The 13,888-nt window shown below is 40.0% G+C and overlaps 1 protein-coding gene across 1 annotated transcript; it reads left to right on the top strand.

Moving 5' to 3' along the window:
- Positions 1 to 1,915: 1,915 nt before the first annotated feature.
- On the top strand, positions 1,916 to 13,486 carry LOC119737581 (deleted in malignant brain tumors 1 protein-like). The gene is made up of 8 exons (XM_038212036.1): positions 1,916 to 2,163; positions 3,783 to 3,854; positions 5,021 to 5,134; positions 7,431 to 7,633; positions 8,872 to 9,013; positions 10,090 to 10,416; positions 11,555 to 11,863; positions 12,383 to 13,486. The coding sequence occupies exons 1-8, from the start codon at positions 2,097 to 2,099 to the stop codon at positions 12,406 to 12,408; spliced, it is 1,260 nt and encodes a 419-aa protein (XP_038067964.1). The 5' UTR covers positions 1,916 to 2,096; the 3' UTR covers positions 12,409 to 13,486.
- Positions 13,487 to 13,888: the final 402 nt, after the last annotated feature.

Below are 13,888 nucleotides of genomic sequence, written 5' to 3'. Positions count from 1 at the left end.
GTCTTCAACATGAATGTTAGTTACAGGCTCGTCATACATGAGGGTAAACAGAGCCAGAAAGCCAGTGAGAAAACATGTCCGTCACAACTGAAGGAAATGATGTTTTGGGGTCCGCTCATAAGTCCGACGCCTCATAGGTCCGACGCCCCATATCTCCGACAAAATCGCATCCCCCAACCAAATAAAGGTCCTTAAGTCCGACGCCTCATAAGTCCGACGCCTCATAGCTCCGACGCCTCGTACGCTTCGTTTTTCCGACGTCGGACCTATGAGGCGTCGGAATTATGATACGGCCCCGATGTTTTAACCAGGACTTGTTTTCGGCTCCGCCTCCCTTTACGTGAGCAATTTGGTACATTGGTACTCCACACAACTATGTCACTACCAGATTTTGATATATTGCCCAGACAATCCCAGAGGTTAAGTCTGTTTTGGATGAACGTCTTGAACATGCATGTTCGTTACAGGATCGTCATACATGAGGGTTACTATGATCCAGTGTCAAACCACACGCGTCACTTCCAATGTTCACCCATGTTGGCCTTGCCATAGTTGGTCCCACCCAGTTCTCGGTAGTAGAGTCTTGCGAAGCGGGCGCTTTCTATATCGAGTCTTCGGCAACTTCGTCCCCAGGGTGTCGACCAGTACGAGCCCACCGCCACCTGGTCTCTCATTCTGGTATTGGATCATTTGCATGTGCAAAGTTTTTGAACACGTATACTGCAAATGAGGAATACTCTATACATACAGTGGCTTTATTTGTTTAAAAAATTATACAAAATGATAAAAAAAATATTTAAAAAACACGGAAAACAGGAATGGAATCGATAATCAGTTATATTATTGAGCTCCCATCCATTTGGATATTTTTCAAAGACAGCAACTCGCAGTATAATGAATCCACTGATATAAACGCATTCAAATGAAATCCGGCAACTAAAGGTCGGAGAACGAAAAGTCACATAAGTGTGGATAATTCTGAGTTGAGGAGCACAAGGGGCTGGCACAGGCCTCGAACAGGGGAAGCTGCCCCCATGTCTTCCCCCCCCCCCTTCCTTAGTTACGCCACTACACAGTCCGCACAGCCCAATAACGGATGCTTGTTGGACTGTCAATTTTAATCTCATGGCACATGAATACGAATCATAATGACAATTTATTACATAATTTGGCATATGTATTTATTATTATTTTGATGTAATTGGTGAAATAAGACGCATTTTGGGTTCAGGTGTCTATTTATTGGGTCTACACAATACATATTACTGCATTGCAGTGGCAGATCGAGACAACTCGAAGGAAGGGGGGGGGGGGTTGCGGACCCGACGAGGCCCAATATCACTGCCAGATGTTTGATGTATTGCCAGGAGCATTTCAAGTTAAAGTCTGTTTGGGATTCTCATCTTGAACATGTCAGTTGCAAGCTCGTCATACGTAAGGGTAACTATAAGCCAGCGCCAAAACACATCCGCTAAAAGGAAATGAATGTTTAACCCAGAACTTGTTTTCGGCTCCGCCCTTGGTGCATTGATCTGCACAGCAATGTCACTGCCAGATGTTTGATCTGTTGCCAAGTTCAATATCGTGGTCTGGTTATTACCGATTGACGGCGCGCCTATGTGACACTTATCCACACCAACGATGTTGTTAAATTCATTTAGATATATCTCTCAAAAAAATAAGAAATGTCTTGAAATCCGTCTTGAGATATCTCGAGTCGAAATCGATCAACGTTCTCGGGATGTTTAAAAATAAAGTTAAATATGGGGGGGGGGTGTAAATACATTCCTAACACCCACCCACCCCCACGTATGCTATCACGCCCTTGCACCCCAGGTCCCTGTACGATACAGATTGTTGGCTTCCTATCAACACAAACAGACCAGGAAACAACTCTCGGAGGATTTATTGCATCGAAACCAGACGGATATCTGCTCAGACATTTAACACCACCAATAACCCCGAAACACCCTTATCTGGAAGCCCAGCATCATGATATATAAACCGATCTACCAACCTCCGTCGGTTCATTCTCGACTCCAGCTGATCTCTCCTTAAGACGTTTGTGTTACTTTCTCTCATCGTATTCCCAAACAATGTCTTACTCTGCATCAAATCTGCTGGTGTTGGCGGCCACGCTGATCACCATCACTGCGCCCTCACGTAAGTATGAAACTGAATCAACTGTGGTTAAATTATTTTGCAAGCCACTCGCGAAACCTGTAAGCACGCAACTGGTTTTTACAGCTGAAACTTTGAATTTCTAAGATTTGCAGGTTGCAAACAACTTAGCACAAATCCTGTGTACACGTACTTTGTATATGAATCATGTGTAACTGGAATGACAAATAGCGCTGCAATGGCTCGATTTTCTGAAGATCGAAATTCCTTCGTGGTATGATTTCATGAAAACAGCGATAGTTCAAGCTGTATGGAAGAACTTTTGGAAAAATCTTTCCACAACTTTTACCGGTATTATTTCGCTACAGAAATGCGTTCCAGTTCCGCATTACCCTTTAATTTGTCAAGAATGTCTATTATAGCCTAATGCTTCGTATGTACTATTTAAAAGCAAAACATGATAGTTATTCTCGCAATGTTAGCGATGGATTTGGCGCGTTTTTATCAAGTGTTATTGTTTATGTAAATTGTAGAGCATCATTTTGAGTTGACGTCAAAGTCCCCGCATATCATTTTCAAGTGGCTACTTTGATTCATATCACACGTGCGTTTGCAGTTGTTATTGATGACATTACTGCACTGGGCATTCAGCGTATACATGCGTGAGGCATTGGCATTGGCGCTTGGCATGGGTATGTATAGCGCCGCACTATATATATAGCACTAAATATTAACAATGTCATCCAGGGTCTGACCTGGCCTTGAACATTTCTACAGTGAGTAACTTGAATGTCTGGCTTCAATATTCCAACAGTGTACCTAAGCGATTTTACTTGGATATATGTGTTCAGTTCTTTCCGAGAAACTACCAAAAAACAGAAGGCTCAAACTATTGTTACGTTATAAGATATAAATTATAAACGTCTCTTTTAGATAAAGAATTTGACAAAAGTTATGGTGTGCATCTTTTATTAATAGTCTTTTTTTAATCATGCCGTCTTCGCTTTTCAAAGAATTACATGTAGATTGTTTTTCTACTGACGAATTTCAAAACCCATTTTGTTTATTTTAATTTAAAAACAATACTTTTTTATACTTTTTTCTTCCAAATTTGAGATTCCGCATTCCTCTGAAAGGCAAGCTTTTATTTGCCCACAAACAAATCCCTGTGAATGTACTGATTCCCGTCCTAATGGATCTGTTTAGCCTTCGAGAACTGAATTATTAATTGTCGGCCGAAACCAATTCAAACTTTAAAAGTAACTACTGCATATCGATCGCTTTTTCATTCAAAGTAAAAACCTTCTTTATTTCGACAAAAATAGCAACTTAAATTTATAACAAGAAATCTATTTTGGGGGTTGAAAATTGAAAATAACTGGCACAATACATCTTGAAACATTTTCGTCATGTTACTTACAATTTCGTATTTTTGATTGGCCACATTTTAATTTGCATGTTGATGCATCATCAGTTTTACTGCTGTATCCGTACATACAATATGAACGAACGCACTGGACTCGATCGGCGCTATCAGAATGCCCAAACTATCTTAGCCTGAAAACACGAGATGATTCTGTGCCTATCATTTTGTTGGTTATGATGATTCCAGTTACAAAGGCTGAAAATTAGCAAATCGCAATTTTGACGTTGTATTTTAGAATTATGCTCGGCCCATCCTGTAGTGCAAGATGTGACGTCACAAGACCAGTCAAGGAGCTCAAGCATATCAGGTAAATAACACTTGAAACTGCTGATGTTTAATTGTAAAATGTAATGTATTTTTGGCACCCCTGTGTTTGCCGTGTGGCGAACCGATGGTGGGTAGGGGGGGGGGGGAGGTCCACACCTCATATTTCTTTAAATGAAGGGATACCTGCATTGATATTTGTTAACTGTGTGTGATAAATGGCAGGTTGTATCAAACTTTCTAAAAACATTCAAACGATCTCTACAAATAATTATGAAGCTATTCCATGTCATTATGCAGTCTGGATTTTCTTAATTTGATGGTCAAAAAAAGGAATGGAATAAGGGATATAGGCCCGATTGCATTAAATCACATAAAATCTAATTACAAACAAAACAAGGCAAGCCGGATTTAGATCATTTGGCCGGATTTAGACAATTTTATGCGTTGCGATGTAATACTAGTGCAATATATTTTTTGGCAAAGGTGAGACTTAAGCAAGTCTTATTTACGCGTGACAGTCGGTTGGTCGGTCGGTCGGTCGGGAGGTCGGTCGGTCGGTCGGTCGGTCGGTCGGTCGGGAGGTCGGTCGGAAGGACGGTCAGTCAGTCAGTCAGTCAGTCAGTCAGTCAGTCTGGTGCAAAGAGGACTATAGGCTGGCCCCTCAGGGACCAGCACCAGCACAAATTCAACCAAGTGTGTATTTGCCTGCAATCCGGCCAATGTAATGGAAAGTTTGAATGCAATCCCTGAAAATGCACCTTTGTGTCCCGTTTAACTTTATCTTCAATCTTCATAGTTTATTGCTATTTGCAAGGTTTTTTCTAATGCTATGCGCATTTCCACAATAAGCGAAACTGTGATGCCATTCAAGGCAGAAACTTGGATGTTAAAAATGCTTCAGCAAGAAAAAATGCCAGATTGTTTTTGTTTTTTTTTGGCTGTAATAAATATTTCAAATATTAATTCAATGAGTAAAATTTGTTGGTTCGTAATCTTTACGGAACACCCTAAGTGCACTTTACACACGTTTTAAACTAAAACTTTTGTTTAATGGTTTTCTTGCGGTTCAGAGAAAGTTGCTCAAAATGTATGTGTAAATTACATGCAAAGGTCCCTTAAAAAATCGCCCAAACATTTTTCATTGTCAAGCAAAATAGGAATGAAAGAAACGATATCTTGTATCCGATATATTTTGTTTCATTTCAGGCCTTTCATGTACGAGTTCTCCACTGGGGATGGCCAGTGGGGCCATCCCTGATTCCAGCCTGACGGCGTCAGGCTCACACGGCTCATATCCCCCAAGCAATGCCCGACTGAATGGTAAGTCTCATTGATTGCTACTCTCATTGCAATAGTCCGCAACTGTTGCTTACTTTGTGTATGTTGCCTTATTGTGAGTTAAGACATAGGAATTGTATAAGTCCGACTCTAAAAACAACTTCGAAACTTTTAAAAAATACTAATTAACGATGCATTGTGATTGTTTTAATTATGGATTCCATTCTTGGTCAATATGACCAGCCACTTTCTTTCTTAAGATTTTAGACTCATTTGCTTTTCATGCCATTGTTCGTTTCCAATAATAACACCTCTCAATTTTAAAGATGAATGTTTAAACGTTAAACCTAACTAGTTGAAACTTCAGCTAATAGTTTTCGCAAAAACATAGAAAACCATGCACTGCCTTGTGACCACGAAACACGATTTCGCCCATGGTACTCTGTATGAAAAAAGCAATTGACTGATCGTTGGAAATCACCACCATTTCTAGATTTCTTCGCAATGGCAGCAAGCCAGACGAAATAACATCACGGAGTGGGATAGTACCCTACGATCTTTAATCCAAAACAAAAATAATAATTCGGTTGGCTACTTCTGAGATACATGCAAATGATCCTACATGTCTTTAACCCATAAATGTAAGTTTCTAAACATAAAAAGAGGTCAGCCAAAACAACAAAAAAAAAACTCTTGGAATTCCGGATAATCTCCACAAGTCAGCTTACTTTTCTCAGTATTTTATTTGAACTATTGCTACAACGAAAAAGTTACGAAAATTGTGATTACAAACGACCTTCAAATGACAATAATACAAATTTGGTATTTGCAGTTGCGTCAGTACACAGGTCATGCATCCTGTTGCAAGTCATTTCTGTTCGGGATGAGTAATCTTTGTTTATTCTGTGGGATCTCAATTGTGAATTGATACATGTTAAGTAATGACAAAATCTTTGAGTTCACAAACATTTAATTTAGAATAAACTTAAATTTCACATTGTGTCGTCACCTTCTTGGTTGTCTTCTTGGCAGCCGCATTGTTCATGCTCATATACAACAATTTGACTGTTCGTATTGATCAACTCATTCCACATAGTCCTCCGTCCCTGATGATGCATTCCCAGGCCCGTCTATGCATAATGTGCCACTGCGCGCCTAATAAGTTTGGCGTGTCTCTGCTTCGATGCGCATTCGCATTTTTGCGAAGACTGTACAGGAAACGCTTGACAAGTTCCTCCAATATCAGACGACGAAAATTTGCTGCAAGGACAGGAACACCCGATTATTTATCATATCGAAGTAAATGTTAGTTTGTATGTTTTCCTCAATGAAAAAAAGGGACAATCATGAGAACATTAGGCCAAAAAAAAAGTCTCCGGTTTCTGGTATGGAGCTTGCCCAAAAAGTGGTGCGGCGACGCGGCTTTTTTTTTTTTACCTGACTTTTTTGCTTCAAATGTCGGCTGATGACTGCAAATGGTGCCCGACTAAACTTAGTGCAAAATGTACGGGAGTCCAGAGAGTAAACATAAAGCTTATTCTCGATCATACCCCCATCTAAAACACGTTTAAACTGTGCTGCAGCAGGATTCCAGTCAAACCAGTGAGTTTGGCGGTTTTTGAGACATCTTTTATTGAATTTTTTTTTTTCATTTTGCCGTCGCGAATTGCTACGGCGACGCGCGCGCATACCAGAAACCGGAGACTTTTTTTTTGGCCTTACCTCAAATTCGTGCGACTGTCGTTCCTTTCTAAATTAAACGGTTGTGTATTTCGTCGGTTGTGGAGAATGAGCCTTTTCGGAGGTCCAACTGCGCATTCATAACCTGTGACAACGCGCATTATTTGTCTCAAATGGCCTTTGACATCATCGCGCCACTGACTTTACAAAAAGGCTGTTTGTGCATTGTGGGTACTGTCAAAGGGCGTTTGAGACAAATAATGTGCGTTGTCACAGGTTACGAATGCGCGCAGTTGGAACTCCGAAAAGGCTTATATTGTCTCACGTTCTGGGTATTAACCTCGTCATTCATGGAAAATCACGCCTCATCGCTAATTATGAAGCGTTAAAGAATCGTGTTGGCCTTGCGAGTAGCCACTGTCAAATCTTCATTAACATGTAACAACTGATACTTGGAGTCCCTCAGGATAAACAAAGAAACACTCTGTTGTTCAGAACAGGAATGACATCAAATCCAAGCCTGTGTATTCCAATACAAAATATGTATTCTTGTCATGATCACAGCTTTTGTAACTGTATTATTTTTCTTACGGAAACCTTGTAGTATTTGGTTCTATATTATTTTGATTGCCATGGTGTTTTGTTTTATTCCCCACAGGTACTGGTTGGTGGGCATGCCCAAATGGAAAACCCGAGGGTCAATGGATCCAGGTAGACCTCGGTCAGTACACGGCCATCACGGGGGTCATCGTACAGGGATATCCGGGAGGCTATCACATCCTAACCTTTGCTGTAAACTACAGTAATACGGGCGAATCCAATGATTGGCAGAAACTAACGGACAGAGGACAGACCGTACAGGTGAGCCTAGGATCCCGTCAAGATAGATTCTCTAGTTTTACATTCCATACGAACAGTGGATCACAGAAAGCCAATCCTATTCGGAAGCCGATCGTTCCAGGTTGAACAAGTGAATTTTGTTACATTGTAAAATAAACGCATTACATATTGGCGAAATAACGCAGTGCTTATTAATTAACGCAATACGATTGTAAAATAGCACAATACTTTTGAGAAATAAAGGAAAAAAATAAACTACTGCGTTAATTTGTAAAAGTTGCATAGCTTTAAATATCGCTAAACTGTTGCATTGTTATATGCTATGCAGTCAAGCATTGTTTCGCAAACGTTTAATTGCATTAATTTGAAATGGTATTGCGTTAGCTAACAAGCTCGATCGGATCTCGGAAGCTCAGTGCGGCCGGCCAACGAAGGCGTGTTCACCTTATTTTGAACTTTGACCCACACTGTAGGTCGGACGACCGTCAACATGGACACTTTTTTAATGTTTGACCAAGGCCAATATGTTGAAAGCGTTACTTTGTCATTTGAGCTTATTTGAAATTTGACATTATTTTGACCTTGACCCCATGATGACCTTTGACCCTAGTTTGTTTACGTGACATGTTGGGGTGTGGCTACTGATACTTTAGACAAAGTTTGGTTGAAATCGGTCAGGGCAATAGACATGTCGGGCAAACCTGAGTCGATTGGGCTCCCGTGTAATGGATTGATGTCAAATACATTTTTTTAAATTAAAAACAAACCTCATTTCCTTTGACTTTAGTTTGGGTCACAGTTCTGTTTTAGTCTCAAGCACCGACGACGATTTCATGTCAACATTGAGGGGGGAAAGCAGTATTTACATAAAATGGGTGTTGGAAGACCATTTAAGACCAATATCTTATAGCGCTATTACACGTACAGAATAATATTATAAAGATATGTAAATGGTAAAACAATATATATACACTGGGACAAATTATTGGGGGGGATTGCCATCGGCATACACCATCAAAATGAGTGACGATTGTTAATTTGTCAAAAGCCACTCTGAATTGGATCCTCGTTCACCCGAGGTATATACATGCACGCAATGGACGTTCATGTTCCAGGTAATAGCGCCATCAAAGTTGTTTAGTATCTCCCTTTATCGGCGCAGCTAGCTCTTCCAATAGCAAAGACGTCTGACGAATAACAAATATTTGAACTACCGGATGTTGTGTTGGTGGTCATATAGTAAATCGTTATTTTTTCAGTTGAATGGGCACAATGGTGATAGCCAACCTGTGAATGTGACGTTCCCCGTGGTACTGATGGCAAGATTCCTCCGCATACTTCCACTCACATGGAGTAACCATCCTTATTATTGTCTGAGGTTCGAAGTGCTCGGATGTCGAGGTAATAAATCCATCTAAATTATCTACGTCGCCGTCATGAATAGAAAGGCAATTATACCACTTGTTATTTTGTGTAAATGTTGGGAAATTGTTAGTTTTGGAAGGTCTAGGCTTCTTCCAACTCTGTAAGAACCAATTTCGAGCACTGACTTGAGTTTCATGTTTGGATGAACCGTGGTTAGAACCCGGGGGAAGGTGTATTAATACAAGTCATGTGTATAATTATTTTGAACTCATTCGTTGTGACAGTGACTCAGATGCAGGCCGAACGACCATTCCAGTATATTTGACTGTTTTCATTACGTTATTTCAGGTAGTCTACCCTGTAAAAAAGAAAAGGTACGGTGTGAATACTTAACACCGATGGTCCTACAAACATACCACCGGTGTTAAATCTAACACCGCTGTTTTTGTAGTGTCGGTTGCTTTGACCCTTATTAAACCTGTGTGCAGTAAACAGGTTATGAAAGTTGGAGGGTCGGGAGTTGGGATGATGGTGTTGTCGGCTGATATCACTTGCTGGGTGTGTTTATTTGTTTCTTTTCTGATTGATGACACGTGTTGGTCCAGCTCTGTTGCATTCTGACAATGCCCAGTGCAAATCATACGAAACGATGGGTTTGGATCACAGATTGGATAATAACCTTCATATTGCAAATTGAGTTGGGATCTGAGTTGAGTTCCCTGTATGTAAACAAAGACAAAGGAATCATCATTATTGTCAGACAACAGTCATCAATGGAAGGGGGAATACGTCTTGCCAGGCGATTTGAGCTATAAAACGGTACCTCTGATAGGGAAAGAAGTTAAAGGAATGATATATATGTGCACAAGCATTTTGTGCCTGTTTCTGCGTTCCAATCATAGATTACATTATAAGATAACATTATATAGAAGCTGGTCGTATCACTCACAAAAATTTGGTCAAAGGTCATGAATCTCATGAAAGAAATTGAAACTTACAAGACAATCATTATTATCAAGAGATTATGCCTACGTCTGATTGATGTTCAAAATCAGCAAACACTAGTCATTCCACTACTAATTCTGAAAGAAACTAATTCCCAATCTCAACAGTTCCCAGCGGCACCATTCGATTGGTTGGCGGTGATGACAAATGGAGCGGCCAAGTGGAAATCTACCGCCATGATGCTTGGGGTGCAGTCTGCGATAGCAGTTGGGATATGAAGGACGCCACCACCGTTTGCCATCAGCTCGGCTTCATCGAGGCTCTGGAGGCTAAAACGGGGTTGTCCAGCCGAGAGAGTGACCGGCCGATCGTGATGAATCGAGTCGCCTGTACTGGAACTGAACGACGGCTGGCTGACTGTCCGTTTGTCTGTACCGGCTCTCAGCAATGCAGCAGCTCAACTGTAGCAGGAGTCGTTTGTAAACCAAGACCTGGTAAGAAATACTCCGCCCTCTTTCCATGACATGTCGTTCACATCGATTTTTGTCTTAAACCTCAGCTTATTACACAAGTGAATTTTGTGTTATCAAATCATCTCCAGGTATTTATGATATTTCAGCGTTCTCTGATGATAAAAGTCACATAAGAAGGTACTCAACCCTGAAACACATTCTTCAAACAAAAGCACTTCCCTAATGAGTATAGGAAAAATATACAGATGAACTCAACGAAAAATCTCAAACAATTATTGTTATCTCTTACACCCACTAAATAGGCATTCAAAAATAGGAATTCAAAACCTTACTTGTGCCTCCCAATACTGATTATTTGGACCATTATTCTTGTAATGTTGATTTCGCCTTGCTCTTCAACATATTATTTTTTTTTCCTATTTATAAATTTACAACTTGAATGTTTTCTTCCAACCTAAAATTTTCCATTTTGGACGTCTCCAACCCTCTGAAGAAGAAAAAAATGCTTTGGGCACAACAGACCCACTTTGCGAACAGACTGGCTCCCGGTCCGTACATTATCGATACTAATGACGTTACACTTTGTTTACATGTGCACTTTCCTATGGAGCCAGTGGGGGCCCACGGTCCACTAAGAACCATAGGATGTCATGTAAACAAAGTGTGACGTACAGAGGCTTATTGTGGGGCGGGGACCAGCCTACCCGCGAGAATAAAAATATTGTCTGGAAGCAAATAATTCGAAACTGTAAAGTAATAATGATTCAACAACTAAACGGGCTGATTTTTCGCTCAATGTCTCATTCAAAAGTGAATAACTTTCGTATTGCTATAGAAAAAAAGCAATAACTTAGAAAATGAATCTGTTTTTCTGGAAAAAAAAACTCGTAAATAGCACGGGAAACGATTCTTGAATATAGGCCCACTTGATGTCCTCGGTAGGCCTATGGGTTCTTTGGGGCACTGTCACTGACAGACAGGTAATTTGATTCTGATCGCTACGTGACATATTTTTATCAGCCTGTATTTCCAGCTGAAGAGGGGATTGGGAGGTCTACTAACCATGAGGGCGGGCTACCTATCCGTCCCTTTTCCATTACACCACTCCACAACTCTTGTTTTCTAAATTGAGATGATGTCTTTATTGTGAAATGATCAGATGAGCTTCGGTTGGTCGGCGGATCTCGCACCAGCGGCCGAGTGGAGATATACCGTGGCGGCAGCTGGGGCACCATCTGTGATTCCAATTGGAACGAGACTGATGCGGGGATTGTCTGCCGCCAGCTCGGTTTCTCAGACGCACTGGAGGCCAAGTCCGCTGCCCACTTCGGGCAGGGTAGCGGACCCGTCCATATGGACGGCGTAGCGTGCGAAGGATCCGAAGAGAAAATTACCGACTGCCCTTCCTACTGCTGGGAGGAGACAAGTTGTAGCCATTCTCACGATGCTGGAGTGATCTGCAGTGACGGTAAGCATATAATGAGGGCAGTGCAACGAATCTTATACCACATCGTCAAGGATTCAAATCATCATAGAAATACTCCGCGTATTCCTATCATTAGAAAGATGGATTTGTTCTAGCGTCATGCAAGAACGAGTGCTCCATTCAATTTGATAGTAACAATTTTTATTGTGCAACCGTATACCTTGATTTAAATGATAAAAAGCTGAAATAGTACAATGTGTTGAAACTGTTAGTTGCCTAGCAATAATCGGTTGATACCTTAATCAATATTTGCAAGGGTTTCTTGCATGAAAGTATGTCCCGATTCTAAATTTCGCATATGTCTGCGAATCTGATGATCGTTCGGAGAGAATATTGTATTGACTTCGGTGTAAAGATGGTCTTATGATTGTATAGAGCCAGTTTCCTGTTAAGATTTTATTTAGAACACATTTTTTTTTAAAATGAATACTGTTTTGTTCTCAGTTTTCTTCAACAACCTAAATTGCAAACTTTTTGTTCTGCGCTTTTGTATTACTGCAGGAAACACCGTAACAACCAACAAGTGACGAAAGCTAAGGCGCTCAAGCAACCAGGAAGGATAGGACACCAACTATATTATTATACACAACTCATCTCCTTTTTTTAAAGGGACAATTAATATTTGTTTCATGGTATTTTTGGACCATTCAAAGCGCCCATCGTAATTGCTGGTCGAATTCTTCTATACTCACGCGACTGGTCTGGGCCTATAACCCGTGCATGCTGTAAAGCCAATATATGGAGAGTGGTACCTCGCTTCTCTTGGCATTGTAGTATATTACTGACTGGGTAATCTACGGCACCAGTCTGTGTTAACAGTGCATTTCGGTTAGATGTAGTTTTGAATGAGAGTTCTTCTTGTCAATGTATGTTTTTGTGCAGCATTATGTAATACACATAAGATGGCATGCAACAACATGGGGGCTTTATTTGTTCAATATACAAAATGATAATAAGAAAACACCACAAGACCAACCCCCCCCCCCCAAAAAAAAAAAAACACCAAATATGTGATCAGGAGTTGAATCGATAGTCATTATATTATTGGACTCCATCAATTTGGATAGTCGATTCATAAATGCATTCAAATAAATTTGGAGAAGGAAAAGATAAAGTTCAGTTGATAAGCAGTGAGGATAAAAATGTTGGACTCTCTTTTACTCTGATACACCGATAAACTGTAATTATGTTATTTCAGTAAAGTTAACAATGTTGCGTATAATGCGTAGAATAGGCCTACTTGAAGGTGAACAAACTTTGCCAAATACGTTGAATTAAAACAATAAATAATTTTGTTTGATAAGTTTCATGCATAATATTCGGCGGAATATTATTTAAAAATAAACGTGCGTGTTTCGCTTGGGTTAACACTTAAATTGTTCCTATAAATGTACATATAGCTGCACACAAGAAAGCACTTGAGACCTATATCATTATCAAACATAATATTTTTGCCCTTGAGCCACGTATAATGTTAGCCATTAGAATAAACCCTGAATTTTATCTGGGGATAATACTTTAGATTTCTCATATATTTAAATCAGCACACAAGAAAGCACTTATTGTAGCAATTTGTAGACCTACATGATTATCATGCTGCAAAAATAAAAAGGAAAAGAAAAACAATTTTATCTTGAAACTCAAAATGTGGTCCTCGTAATAAAATGTTCATGAGATGAATTTTTCTTAGGCACACATTTTGTGTAGCTTTCTACTCCTCTTCAATGTATGGAAACTACTTGTACGATCCCTTTTTGGTTAAATTTTATTGAAAAGTGCACTTTAAACATTTATGATTGTCCATACTTTTTCCGGACAACCGAGGGCTTTGTTTCACTGTGATGTTAATTTCGAAAGACACTGTTCAGTTAAGGAGTTTTCTGCTCAAATCGTGAACTCAAAAATGTGCTCATTAAAAACGTTTGTGACCGAGAAACGTTTACTTGCTTTAATGCCATGTAGTCGACAAAGAAAAGAACAATTTCGAAGCAAATCGTGATAAATTCT

Source organism: Patiria miniata, unplaced genomic scaffold, assembly GCF_015706575.1.
Source record: "Patiria miniata isolate m_02_andy unplaced genomic scaffold, ASM1570657v1 HiC_scaffold_3, whole genome shotgun sequence".
NCBI lineage: Eukaryota > Metazoa > Echinodermata > Asteroidea > Valvatida > Asterinidae > Patiria > Patiria miniata.
Note: the sequence above shows the minus strand (reverse complement) of the source record. Positions and strands in the feature narration are given on the sequence as shown.